Source organism: Pelobates fuscus, chromosome 2 (genome assembly GCF_036172605.1).
Source record: "Pelobates fuscus isolate aPelFus1 chromosome 2, aPelFus1.pri, whole genome shotgun sequence".
Taxonomy (NCBI): Eukaryota; Metazoa; Chordata; class Amphibia; order Anura; family Pelobatidae; genus Pelobates; species Pelobates fuscus.
Window position 1 is genome coordinate 19,531,443 of NC_086318.1, and position 15,421 is coordinate 19,546,863.

Sequence of the window (15,421 nt, forward strand, 5' to 3'; positions counted from 1 at the left end):
TACGGGGCTTGGTGGGCTACGTAACATGATAGGGCATCATCATAAACATATAAAGCATCCACACTTACCTTCTTCATAAACAGAGTGTCCGGTCGTGAACACTTGTCAACTTTGAGCTTTAGAACAGCGATATCCGGTACTGTACTGCAATCACAATACAACCAATAATAAACACAAAGTACAGTGCTGATTAAAAGAAATCTAGTACAATAAAGAAAAAGAAAAAAGAGAGAAAAGATTTCTGGTACAAGAATCTACATCAATGTTGACACTTGCTTTGCCCACACGAACACTTATACAGGCTCAGCGTTGCGTCAGTCTGGGGTCATTAATGACGTGACACCAAGCTTTTGTGAAGAGTTGCGTCAGTCTTGCGTTAATTGTGATGCAACGCAAAATGTGCATGAAGAGTCATGTCATTCTTGCATTATTTTGAATGGTAAGATGGTAGAATAGGAATTGTAACAGCAAAATATACAGATAAACAACGCAACATGTGCAAACAAATTTAAACAACGTAATTCAAATGTAAAAAAGTAAAAAAAAAAAGTTAAAGAAGAAAAAATAAAGTTTTGAAAAAATGCACACAGTTTAAAGTATGTTAGCCAGCTGCTAAAAAAAAATAACAGTACTCATATTTCATAAGCCAATGGTGGACGTACACAATATGTCTTACACTAATGCATGTGGTTTGTGGAGTAATACGATGGAATTCCTTCATTAGGCATGTGGCAGGACTACCACACTACACTCGTGGAGTATTCCCACATTAGCCTGTAGTCCGGTTTTAGAAGAATGACCCTGTAGCATAGAGTGAATCCCAGGTTTAAGAGGAACATTCTTTAATGTAATAAAAATACGCATCACCGTGGTTAATATAGCCAAACATACTGACACCCACACTCCTCAGAATTCCTGAGAGTTAAAAAATTATATTTATTTGCCAGTCTGCTCTGTTTATTTCATTTAATCCACACTTTATATTGTAGTCATTTTACATCATTTGCCAAACACACTGTATAATACATTAAAAGGTGACACTGTTTTGGACGCTACCTGATACTTGAAAATTTCCGTCTGTTTAAATGACGATCGATGAGGCAGATTAGAATCTCCAGCACGATGAGACGGATCTCGCTGTCCTCCATTAAGGCCGGAGAGAGCAGAGGATCAAGGAAGGAGCTGGGAAGCGCCGTCAGCATGTTATTACACTGGAAGCCCATGGACACCTTTATATTGATAAAGAAAAAAAACGAGAATGGGTGAAATATATTAGACAAAATAAAAATAATGTAAAACTATAAACAGTCAAGCAGGACAGTAGTGATGAGAGAAACTTAATTAATTGTTTAGGACCAGTGCAGTATAAGAAATTTCCTTTAAACATTCAGCAATTATATTATTAAAGGCATACTCCAAGCATCAAAGCCACTACATTATGCTGCAGTGGTTATGGTGCTAGGAAGCTGGAACAACGAACTTTAGACTCCACCTCCATGCTACTGATGTCATCTGAAGCAGCAAAAAAAATTCACCAATCAGTTGTCCAGATACTTGTACACTGTGATCATCCACTACTTATGAGCTTATGTTGAAATTTTGTGTAAGTCGTCTTGTTAATGCATTCCTTGTCGAGCAGCACGTATTTATCACAACGCAATAACATGGTATACATCAAGGGATTTCCTCCCTTTACCCATAGAATGACTTGTACTACGTGCTGCACCCCAGAGGTTTCTGGGATTCGTTGAGTTAGGTCCGGGCTGAGCTCACTGCAGACACAAATAAAGTCATTTTTGAAGTTTTGATTCTCTAAATATTATTGTTTTTTCATTATCAACATAAAGCGTTGCAAATGAGTGGATCATCTGCAGCACGGAGCGTCCAAAATATTTCTGTAAATACGGACGATTTTACTTCTCAGTAAATAAGGTAAAAACACTGCAAGCGTAAAATCAATACAAAAGTATGAAAAAACGTAGAATAAAACATACCTGGAGAAGAGACTTTAGCAGCATTATCTGGATCAGACGGTTCCGGTTTTCCCTGGAAAATAACAGATAAATGAATGAATGATGTGGAGACGTTTGAAAGATTTAAATGTTCTCAATACGATAAACTCATTATATTATTATTAGGTTATTATGTATGCATGCATAAAATGATTTACTCATGCATGCAGACTTATGCGGATCCTCCCTATTTAGGTAGATATCTATTGCACTGTGTTTTTTACTATTTCACAAATGTAACGGGAAGAGAAGAGAGAAAAATAAACTTGAAAGGGAAATGCTAAAACACTTTGATCACTATCACAATTAAAAACATGGGGACCAAAAGTCTACTTCCTAACCCCAATCTCTGTATACACAGAATTCATAAATATTACTGTCAGCATTTATATTGTTAGCATGTATGGAGCGCCAAGATATCTCAGAGTGATTGACAATTATATATATAGAGTGTAAGCTTACAATCAATGAGGATTTGAGGTAGGTGGATATAGATCATTAGGTGTCTTGCTCAGGGACATGTTCCAAGTTCTAAGCCAATGACGTTACCACTGCTCTAATCACCGAGAACAGTGACTCATATGCTTCTACTACATTCCAGTGGAATCCGGTGGTTATATCGTAACAAATGACAGATTATTACACCTTTATTTCTGCGACTGATTGGTAAATCATTTAAACAAATGAAACTCTTTAATTGTGTGCCCTCTTCTCAAAGTCAACCTTCAAATAATCGTTATTTTGCCCACATTCATGTTTTAGCTATGCGTCCTGTGTTTAGTATAAATATTACTTTAGATTACTAAATATTACTACAGCACCACAATACTTGGGCTCAGCTGTTAATGCTCGTAGGTTGGAACGTGGTGATAAGAAGGTAAATTGAGTCAGTCAATCAACTGTCGATAGATCTGCTCCGTAACAATAGGAATATGTGTTGTTTTACATTTCTTAGACAGTAACTCCTAGTTGTGGGACTTTCTTTACCTACACATAATACAAGAGAATCAATTCTGTCACAAGACTCCAGCGATATCCCTTGAAAAATGATTACAATCTCTTTATGGATATAGATAGCACACGGATCGTACCGTTTTATGTGCTAGAAATACCCGCAGCTGTGCAACAATGCAGAAATCCAACACTACCAATGACAAAAAATAGAAACTTGCAGAATCAATCATTCATTATATGTAGCCTTGATTTTTAAAGCACAGATTTTTGTGACGAGCCTTGTCTTTATTAAAGTGATTTGTGCAATAAGCAGAGCTATTCACTACGGAGCGAACTGTTGGACATTCAGAATTCATTTAAAGTAAATCTGAAATTTAAGATTCTAATATCCCAATTGAAAATATTGCCAACTTTTTTTTCCAACTTACAGTTTTTTTTAACTCAAATTTGAAATTCACTTTGAATTCACAGCGATCCCCGTTTTAGTGAAAAACCCAGAAAGTCTGACTAATGAAATAGTCGTGTCTCACCCTGCTTTCCCGGGGTCCATCGGGTGATGGAATGAGGGAAGCGGAACTTTCCCCATGATAAAGAGCATAACTTCAGACCTCTGGTATGTCGGTAGAGTCCTTGCAAACGACCCTAAAAAAACAATAACAAAAAGTTTAAAAAAGTTTTTTAAAAATATACATATGACAATTAAACAAAATATCATCCTCACATTTCTATATTGGTAAAACTATTTCGATAAGATACAACATTTCCAACAATCACACGTTGTTTGTCCAGAAAACCCTTGTGCTTCACAGAACCTATTGCCTAGATATTAGCACATCTGTGTTTAGGGTACATGTATGTGTTATACTTTTAGATTCTTGATTTATAGCAGATGTATTCATAACACATTCTTTTCCCATTAATAAAGGAAACATTGCGATGTTTAAAGGGACACTATAGTCACCTTAACAACTTTAGCTTAATGAAGCAGTTATGGTGTATAGAACATGCCCCTGCAGCCTCACTGATCAATCCTCTGCCATTTAGGAGTTAAATCCCTTTGTTTATGAACCCTAGTCACACCTCCCTGCATGTGACTTGCACAGCCTTCCATAAACACTTCCTGTAAAGAGAGCCCTATTTAGGCTTTCTTTATTGCAAGTTCTGTTTAATTAAGATTTTCTTATCCCCTGCTATGTTAATAGCTTGCTAGACCCTGCAAGAGCCTCCTGTATGTGATTAAAGTTTAATTTAGAGATTGAGATAAAATTATTTAAGGTAAATTACATCTGTTTGAAAGTGAAACCAGTTTTTTTTTTTCATGCAGGCTCTGTCAATCATAGCCAGGGGAGGTGTGGCTAGGGCTGCATAAACAGAAACAAAGTGATTTAACTCCTTAATGACAGTGAATTGAGCAGTGAAATTGCAGGGGAATGATCTATACACTAAAACTGCTTTATTTAGCTAAAGTAATTTAGGTGACTATAGTGTTCCTTTAATGAGTATATACATTTTATTCTCACGCAGGAAATCCTTGTTTTTTTTTAAAAGTTAAAATTCATTGAAGTCAGTTAGGCCATATACTGTGCCCCATGTTAAGGTAGTGTTTATTAGTTCAAACTGAACACACAAAGTTTTGACCCTTACCATGAGATATTGATGAGGTCAATACACTGTGTGTGTTCACATTGATCCAACACTACTTTGACATGAACTACTCTTCTAGTCACAAACCAGATTTCACATAGGACACGAGGTGATGCGTTTAGACTGGAAGAAATAAGATTTCGTCTAAGGCAAAGGAAAGGTTTTCTTTTTACTGTAAGACCAATAAGGATGTGGAATTCTCTGCCTGAAGAAGTGGTTTTATCAGAGTCTGTACAGATGTTCAAACAGCAACTAGATGCATATTTGCAAAAACAGAAAATTCAAGGATATCATTTTTCAATGTAGGGTAATAACTGCTTGATCCAAGGATAAATCTGACTGCCATTCTGGGGTCAAGAAGGAATTTTTTTCCTAGTTTGTTGCAAAATTGGAAGTTCTTTAAATTGTTTTGGTTTTTTTTGCCTTCTTTTGGATCAACAGCAAAAAACAAGGCTGAACTTGATTGCAAGTCTCTTTTCAGCTATGTAACTATGTAACTACTGAGTACCCGGACATATTTTGGATATAAAATTATTTGAGAAGTCTGTGCCAATATTAATATTGGCGGCAAATTTCAATTTTGTTTTAGTCAGTCTTTTGACTAAAAAGTCATTTACTTTTAGTCATATTTTAGTCATCTGAATTGTTTTAGTTTTACTCTAGCTTTAGTCAACTAAATTTTCAGTAGATTTTAGTGGACACTACTAAAATCCAAGAGTTTAGATAAAACCTCTATCTGTCTCTTTTGCCCCTTCCCCAGCCCCTCTTTGTGTCCTTTCAGCCCCTCTAGGTGTCTCTCTCCCAAGCCCTGGTCGGTCTCTTTTGCCCCTTCCCCAGCCCCTCTGTGTGTCTTTGTGTCCTTTCAGCCCCTCTAGGTGTCTCTCTCCCAAGCCCTGGTCGGTCTCTTTTGCCCCTTCCCCAGCCCCTCTGTGTGTCTTTGTGTCCTTTCAGCCCCTCTAGATGTCTCTCTCCCAAGCCCTGGGTCTGTCTCTTTTGCCCCTCTACGCAGTGTTACTTTTGTCAGAAAATTTCAATTTAGTTTTAGTCATAGTGTTTTGACTAAAATGCAATTTTAATTTTAGTCATATTTTAGGCGACAAAACTAACACTGGTCTGTGCCTGCTCATGTTCGGGTAAACGCCAGCACTTTTTAAAGGCTTCCTTCGCTTTGATATAAAATCTACTCAGATTAGTTTTTTCTTACTATTATTCTCACTCCAGCTTGGTGCTGCTCCAGTGAAGTTATCGGTGCTAGTGACTTCTGTGTAATCAGATGGTTCTCATAGACACCTCAAGGCGCATGCGCACAGGTAAGTCGGTGCAAAATATTTTTTTACTTAACAACACAAATGTTAGTTGCATAAGAAGGACATGATTCATGGAAAGGGTTTTGGACCCGAAGCATTTGCTGTAATACATTAAATTTGTGTAACATCGAAGTGTTCAGCAGGTCATTGACCTTTTATTATGTCTTCACTTGCCATTTCCTACTGGCTGTGAGCTGTTGTAAGCTTAGATCATTTAAAGCATTGCCTGACAGCTATGCCTGTGTGTTTAATGTCATTATCTTTCCATAACAACAACCTCCTCCCCAATTTCAGAGAATTATATTTCCCTAGAGAATTGTCAAACTTCTCCTCACCCTGACATTGTTCCCATTCGTTATCAAAGAAAAGCAATACTTACAGCAAAATAGTATTGATACCAGGTTTGTTGGCATCTGGAAGCAAGTGGGTGTACCAAGTAGGAACATCCTTATATAAGAATAACTGCTCTTATTTTGCTTTCATTTAAAATGCATTTTATTTCGAGGATGTAAAATAAAAAAAACATGGAAACACTCAAAGGAGTCCAATACTCATAAAAGTAGCTGTAACTGAAATATTATCATCTTACTAAAGTGAATTTCCAATGTAAGGCCAGAGTAGCCGAATTGAAAGCATAGCTGTCTTCGAGAACTTTTCCAGTGTGGCTATTTTGTCCTTAAATTTGAAATTCACTCTGAATTCCTTTTGCATGCTCACTTTAGACCCTGTAAAGCCCATATATGTTGGGAGAATTTGAGTATGCCATATTTAAATGATGATGCAAACAGCCCGCTTCCTCGCTATGGCTAAGGTATCATAAGTCGTAACTCACAAGCCTGAGGCTGAAACAGTTGTTTGACATTGGTCTGTTTTTCACGAAGAGAGGACCTGATGGTCTTCTCTTTCAACACTGATCTTATACATTTTCTATCCTGAATTGCTTTCCATTTATAAGACAATTAAGGCCTCCTAAGGCATGGTCACATCAGAAGACACAGGGAGTGTCTTGAATGATTTCATCCGGCAAGACTACTTTACTTCTTGACAGTAAAACCCAATGGACCCCTTGTAGATTTCTTACCGATGGTCTTTATGATGCCTTCCTGGAACATCCTCTCCTCGTGTTCTTTGATTATTTTGGTGCCAATGTTTATAGAGGAATCGTAACTTCCTGTTAACTCATAGTCAATACTCAGTCGGAGCTGTCGCAGTAAAGTATTAAATAATTCCAGCACTGTGGGTCCTAATCATGAGAAATATACAATGTTACTACAACTAATAAAAAGGTCAACGTAGGGCTAGGAAAAGCCATGGCATGTCTAGTACAATGGGCATCCTGACAGCTAAAGCACACAAGAGGTGGCCTCTAATACAACCACCATACAACCTAGTAGGAACAACAGCTCTCTTGCTTGTGGAACTTAACTCTTAAAGTACCAATTCAGGCATTTTGGCCATGCACACCTTATGCAGTCCTGCTTATTCACATATTCATCTCTATAGAAATATGGCATAACTAACTGGGTACTAGACTTGTGCACAGCTCGAAATCTGGGTTCTGCTGAAAAATGGATTCCAAGATAGAAAAATAACCAAGACATCCTAATGTCGGTTAAGCTCAGCCAAATGTCAATTGGGAATCGAATCAGGAGAGCAAACCAAACATGAGTTAAAATAGACCAATCAGTGCACTGCAAAATGTATACATAGTATAATATTACGTGTAGATCTTGAAGTGCACAGATGGGAGCATCTCCCCACCATTTGGTTTACAGATCAAGTGAGAAAAACTAACCAATAGAGGTAAATAGAGAGATACATAGACAAATAAATAAATACAATGATCATGAGTGGACAGACCTACAGATCCAGTAGCTGCAATAACAGCTGCTTCAGACAGAACTTCTACTATTCCTGCTCGAACGGTGGCTGCACTTCTGCTGTTTGCGTCCAGGTGTCCCAACAGCTGCTGTATGACCAAATGTGAATGCTGAGGCTGAAATAAAAGCACATTGGACAAATAGAAGAATCAGATTACACGAAGTAGTTATTTTGAGAAACTGCTTATACATCACGAGAAATGGCCCCGCTTACTGAAACCCACCTGTATCGAGAACATGATGATCTTAAAGCAGCGCACAGCAAAGATCTTCGGCTCCCAAAGGGAATGATTATCTAGATGCCTAGAAACAAGAAACGTGGCATCAATTCACAATGCGGGGAAAAGCATTCAAGGAAATTATACAAATGTCTCTATAAGGTCTCACAAGGGAATGTGATTAAGTAAATATTCCAACTTGAAAAGGTAATATCATTCAAAGACACGATCCAACCTTCAGAGAGCAGGATTAGCTAGTCTGAACTAAGACCAGGAATAAATATAGTTTAAGAACATCTGCAGGACCAACGCTAACCATCAATGGTCCAAGACTTGGAGCATTATGGCAAATAAACATCTTCTAGCTTTTATCTCTGACTGAGGCCTGGGGTCATCCCTCAAATTATCCAATTAGGACCCAGGAAAATTCTGATAAAAACTTAGGTGTTTTAGGTATAACAATTCAAAGGTGATTTTCACTACAAGGATGCTATTGGGTCAACACATCTTTTAAACCATTCACTACCAGGTTAAAAAAATAACAAGAATTAAACAACAGAACATTTATATTGAAACATACGATTTACAGCCAGCACAAAAACATAGAATACAACAACTAGTTAATGCAAAGACTGAGGTTTACCTACACTACACGAATTACATTTTCTGTTTCTTCAATTATTCTTCAGATAAATATAAAGAGATAAAAACCTTTCAAATCAATGTTGTACCCCTTATCATGCGGAACTTCAGACAGAGTACAAACAGAAATACCATATTTGTCACATACAATAGGTCTGACAAAAATAAATAAATACCCACATAGTTATTTGCAAGGAAGCTGATGGAATTTATATAAAGTGCAGCTTCCTACAAATGCGACCAAAGCGTGAAAATAATGTTGTTGTGTTGGCATGAAGTTTCCTTTTAATGTTGGAGGTGCTCACAGCTACTTCTGATGTTCCACCCGGTTCTCTCAATTTCTCAAGTCTTGAACATGTGCTAGAAGGACCAGGTTTCAATGGAAAGTATTTGTAAACTGTTAACTGTTAAACTGTAGATGAAACCTCTAATCAGAATAAACCCATTGACCTACACTGGCTTTATTAATATTGACCAATAATTCATTTAATTATATTGACCGACGGCTGCCGAGTTCACATAGTTGTACAATGTTGCATTGTTGAATGATGGTTCCTGTCTATTACATTGATTTACAGATAGTTAAATGCTGATAGACCACAGCCAGGGCACCACTTACATTAGGACGGGTTTGATTGCATTCTTGATGTTTCCATAGGCTGCTCTCCCCAGCAATTCTCTCAGACACCTCTCTGCAAGCTCTGCTGGGTTTTCTCTCTCTTTCTCTGTAGTTTGCAATGGTGATGGTGATCGGCTGAATGAATGGGAGAGAAAATGGCCAGCAGGTCATTATACATAATGGCCAGCAGGTGGCAGCATTCACTTTAATAACTACAACAACCACTGACAGACTCCTACCCTACAATTTATTTGTGATTTTCCAAATGAAATTGTATTTTTCAATATTCAACTTTGCACATCCTCATCGTATTTACCCAATCCAGGGTTCTGACCCCTCTGGTAGAGGAAGAGGAGGTCTTTAGTCAGGAATCACCAGGATTACCTGGGACTGAACTATAAGTGCCCCTCATGTTGGTGCTGCATTATAGCTCAATCACATGGCGGCATGCTCACTGACCCACTATACACCATTATAGGTTATAAACATGGCGGCATGCTCACTGACCTACTATACACCATTATAGGTTATAAACATGGCGGCATGCTCACTGACCTACTATACACCATTATAGGTTATAAACATGGCGGCATGCTCAATTACCCACTATACACCATTATAGGTTATAAACATGGCGGCATGCTCACTGACCTACTATACACCATTATAGGTTATAAACATGGCGGCATGCTCACTGACCTACTATACACCATTACATGTTATAAACATGGCGGCATGCTCACTGACCCACTATACACCATTATAGGTTATAAACATGGCGGCATGCTCACTGACCTACTATACACCATTATAGGTTATAAACATGGCGGCATGCTCAATTACCCACTATACACCATTACAGGTTATAAACATGGCGGCATGCTCACTGACCTACAATACACCATTATAGGTTATAAACATGGCGGCATGCTCAATTACCCACAATACACCATTATAGGTTATAAACATGGCGGCATGCTCACTGACCTACTATACACCATTACAGGTTATAAACATGGCGGCATGCTCACTGACCTACTATACACCATTATAGGTTATAAACATGGCGGCATGCTCAATTACCCACAATACACCATTATAGGTTATAAACATGGCGGCATGCTCAATTACCCACTATACACCATTATAGGTTATAAACATGGCGGCATGCTCAATTACCCACAATACACCATTACAGGTTATAAACATGGCGGGATGCTCAATTACCCACTATACACCATTACAGGTTATAAACATGGCGGCATGCTTACTGACCTACAATACACCATTATAGGTTATAAACATGGCGGCATGCTCACTGACCTACTATACACCATTATAGGTTATAAACATGGCGGCATGCTCACTGACCTACTATACACCATTATAGGTTATAAACATGGCGGCATGCTCACTGACCCACTATACACCATTACAGGTTATAAACATGGCGGCATGCTCACTGACCTACTATACACCATTATAGGTTATAAACATGGCGGCATGCTCAATTACCCACTATACACCATTATAGGTTATAAACATGGCGGCATGCTCACTGACCTACTATACACCATTACAGGTTATAAACATGGCGGCATGCTCACTGACCTACTATACACCATTACAGGTTATAAACATGGCGGCATGCTCACTGACCTACTATACACCATTATAGGTTATAAACATGGCGGCATGCTCAATTACCCACAATACACCATTATAGGTTATAAACATGGCGGCATGCTCAATTACCCACTATACACCATTACAGGTTATAAACATGGCGGCATGCTCACTGACCTACTATACACCATTACAGGTTATAAACATGGCGGCATGCTCACTGACCTACTATACACCATTATAGGTTATAAACATGGCGGCATGCTCAATTACCCACAATACACCATTATAGGTTATAAACATGGCGGCATGCTCAATTACCCACTATACACCATTACAGGTTATAAACATGGCGGCATGCTCACTGACCTACTATACACCATTATAGGTTATAAACATGGCGGCATGCTCAATTACCCACAATACACCATTATAGGTTATAAACATGGCGGCATGCTCAATTACCCACTATACACCATTATAGGTTATAAACATGGCGGCATGCTCAATTACCCACTATACACCATTACAGGTTATAAACATGGCGGCATGCTCACTGACCTACTATACACCATTATAGGTTATAAACATGGCGGCATGCTCACTGACCCACTATACACCATTATAGGTTATAAACATGGCGGCATGCTCACTGACCTACTATACACCATTATAGGTTATAAACATGGCGGCATGCTCACTGACCCACTATACACCATTATAGGTTATAAACATGGCGGCATGCTCAATTACCCACTATACACCATTATAGGTTATAAACATGGCGGCATGCTCAATTACCCACAATACACCATTATAGGTTATAAACATGGCGGCATGCTCACTGACCCACTATACACCATTACAGGTTATAAACATGGCGGCATGCTCACTGACCCACTATACACCATTACAGGTTATAAACATGGCGGCATGCTCACTGACCTACTATACACCATTAAAGGTTATAAACATGGCTGCATGCTTGTGGATGTAGCTAGGTGGTAACCTTAAGATAACTTGATGACCCATGGATCCCATTTACATCGCTGGTGATGGAGGAGCTGCTGGAATCAGTCTGGGCTTTGGCTCCAAAGCTCCCTCACCACCCTGTACTTATCCTGAGAGCCAGGGTGTAACATCACCTCAGTACCGGCATCAGTACAAAGCTGCTGGGAACTGGACAATCTGTGCTTAGAGTGATCCTGGCAGCAAATCAAATCTCAATAATAATGTGTGTGTGAGAGAGTACGAAAGTGAGTACGTGTGTGTGAATATCAATATCTGTGTATGTATATGAATTTGAGTATAACGATTGTGTATATAAAGTGTAGGCAAGTATGTGTGTGCATATAAAGGTGTTTGTGAGTGTGTGATTTCCTTAACAAAAGGTTGTTAAGGGAATTGCAAAAAGACACACGCAAAAAATTAGTTCATGAGTGGGGGTGCCAATATTAATTTCCGCTCTGATTGCTAGGTAACCTAAGTACTTCTCTGCTTTTACACACTGCACATTACTGTGAGATTTATTGTGGTGGAGGTCTCTGATACACTCTTACACATTGCACATTACTGTGAGATTTATTGTGGTGGAGCTTCGTGATACACTCTTACACATTGCACATTACTGTGAGATTTATTGTGGTGGAGGTATCTGATACACTCTTACACGTTGCACATTACTGTGAGATTTATTGTGGTGGAGGTCTCTGATACACTCTTACACGTTGCACATTACTGTGAGATTTATTGTGGTGGAGGTCTCTGATATACTCTTACACGTTGCACATTACTGTGAGATTTATTGTGGTGGAGGTATCTGATACACTTTTACACGTTGCACATTACTGTGAGATTTATTGTGGTGGAGGTCTCTGATACACTCTTACACGTTGCACATTACTGTGAGATTTATTGTGGTGGAGGTCTCTGATATACTCTTACACGTTGCACATTACTGTGAGATTTATTGTGGTGGAGGTATCTGATACACTCTTACACGTTGCACATTACTGTGAGATTTATTGTGGTGGAGGTCTCTGATACACTCTTACACGTTGCACATTACTGTGAGATTTATTGTGGTGGAGGTATCTGATACACTCTTACACGTTGCACATTACTGTGAGATTTATTGTGGTGGAGGTCTCTGATACACTCTTACACGTTGCACATTACTGTGAGATTTATTGTGGTGGAGGTCTCTGATATACTCTTACACGTTGCACATTACTGTGAGATTTATTGTGGTGGAGGTCTTTGATACACTCTTACACGTTGCACATTACTGTGAGATTTATTGTGGTGGAGGTCTCTGATACACTCTTACACGTTGCACATTACTGTGAGATTTATTGTGGTGGAGGTCTCTGATACACTCTTACACGTTGCACATTACTGTGAGATTTATTGTGGTGGAGGTCTCTGATATACTCTTACACGTTGCACATTACTGTGAGATTTATTGTGGTGGAGGACTTTGATACACTCTTACACGTTGCACATTACTGTGAGATTTATTGTGGTGGAGGTCTCTGATACACTCTTACACGTTGCACATTACTGTGAGATTTATTGTGGTGGAGGTCTCTGATATACTCTTACACATTGCACATTACTGTGAGATTTATTGTGGTGGAGGTCTTTGATACACTCTTACACGTTGCACATTACTGTGAGATTTATTGTGGTGGAGGTCTTTGATACACTCTTACACGTTGCACATTACTGTGAGATATATTGCGGTGGAGGTCTTTGATACACTCTTACACGTTGCACATTACTGTGAGATTTATTGTGGTGGAGGTCTTTGATACACTCTTACACGTTGCACATTACTGTGAGATTTATTGCGGTGGAGGTCTCTGATATACTCTTACACGTTGCACATTACTGTGAGATTTATTGTGGTGGAGGTCTCTGATACACTCTTACATGTTGCACATTACTGTGAGATTTATTGTGGTGGAGGTCTTTGATACACTCTTACATGTTGCACATTACTGTGAGATTTATTGTGGTGGAGGTCTTTGATACACTCTTACACTTTGCACATTACTGTGAGATTTATTGTGGTGGAGGTATCTGATACACTCTTACACGTTGCACATTACTGTGAGATTTATTGTGGTGGAGGTCTCTGATACACTCTTACACGTTGCACATTACTGTGAGATTTATTGTGGTGGAGGTCTCTGATATACTCTTACACGTTGCACATTACTGTGAGATTTATTGTGGTGGAGGTATCTGATACACTCTTACACGTTGCACATTACTGTGAGATTTATTGTGGTGGAGGTCTCTGATACACTCTTACACGTTGCACATTACTGTGAGATTTATTGTGGTGGAGGTATCTGATACACTCTTACACGTTGCACATTACTGTGAGATTTATTGTGGTGGAGGTCTCTGATACACTCTTACACGTTGCACATTACTGTGAGATTTATTGTGGTGGAGGTCTCTGATACACTCTTACACGTTGCACATTACTGTGAGATTTATTGTGGTGGAGGTCTTTGATACACTCTTACATGTTGCACATTACTGTGAGATTTATTGTGGTGGAGGTCTTTGATACACTCTTACACGTTGCACATTACTGTGAGTTTTATTGTGGTGGAGGTCTTTGATACACTCTTACACGTTGCACATTACTGTGAGATTTATTGTGGTGGAGGTCTCTGATATACTCTTACACGTTGCACATTACTGTGAGATTTATTGCGGTGGAGGTCTCTGATATACTCTTACACGTTGCACATTACTGTGAGATTTATTGTGGTGGAGGTCTTTGATACACTCTTACACGTTGCACATTACTGTGAGATTTATTGTGGTGGAGGTCTTTGATACACTCTTACACGTTGCACATTACTGTGAGATTTATTGCGGTGGAGGTCTCTGATACACTCTTACACGTTGCACATTACTGTGAGATTTATTGTGGTGGAGGTCTCTGATACACTCTTACACGTTGCACATTACTGTGAGATTTATTGTGGTGGAGGTCTCTGATACACTCTTACACGTTGCACATTACTGTGAGATTTATTGCGGTGGAGGTCTCTGATACACTCTTACACGTTGCACATTACTATGAGATTTATTGTGGTGGGGTTTTGTGATACACTCTTACACATTGCACATTACTGTGAGATTTATTGTGGTGGGGTTTTGTGATACACTCTTACACGTTGCACATTACTGTGAGATGTATTGTGGTGGAGGTCTCTGATACACTCTTACACGTTGCACATTACTGTGATATTTATTGTGGTGGAGGTCTTTGATACACTCTTACACGTTGCACATTACTGTGAGATTTATTGTGGTGGAGGTCTTTGATACACTCTTACACGTTGCACATTACTGTGAGATTTATTGTGGTGGGGTTTTGTGATACACTCTTACACATTGCACATTACTGTGAGATTTATTGTGGTGGGGTTTTGTGATACACATACATAATGCAAATGTATTTGCCTCTGTCATAGTTGAAAATCCCATTAAT

The 15,421-nt window shown here is 38.9% G+C and overlaps 1 protein-coding gene across 3 annotated transcripts in view; it reads right to left on the bottom strand.

The window, feature by feature from the left end:
- EFR3B (EFR3 homolog B) overlaps positions 1-15,421 on the bottom strand; it is a 188,302-nt gene that overhangs the window by 26,139 nt on the left and 146,742 nt on the right. For all 3 annotated transcript variants that reach the window (XM_063441984.1, XM_063441983.1, XM_063441985.1), the window contains 8 exons: positions 9,277-9,411; positions 8,022-8,100; positions 7,778-7,913; positions 6,999-7,160; positions 3,497-3,608; positions 1,995-2,046; positions 1,057-1,229; positions 69-144 (listed from right to left, as the gene is read on the bottom strand). In XM_063441984.1, the coding sequence (XP_063298054.1) occupies positions 69-144; positions 1,057-1,229; positions 1,995-2,046; positions 3,497-3,608; positions 6,999-7,160; positions 7,778-7,913; positions 8,022-8,100; positions 9,277-9,411 (925 nt within the window). The remainder of the gene's footprint in view (positions 1-68; positions 145-1,056; positions 1,230-1,994; positions 2,047-3,496; positions 3,609-6,998; positions 7,161-7,777; positions 7,914-8,021; positions 8,101-9,276; positions 9,412-15,421) is intronic.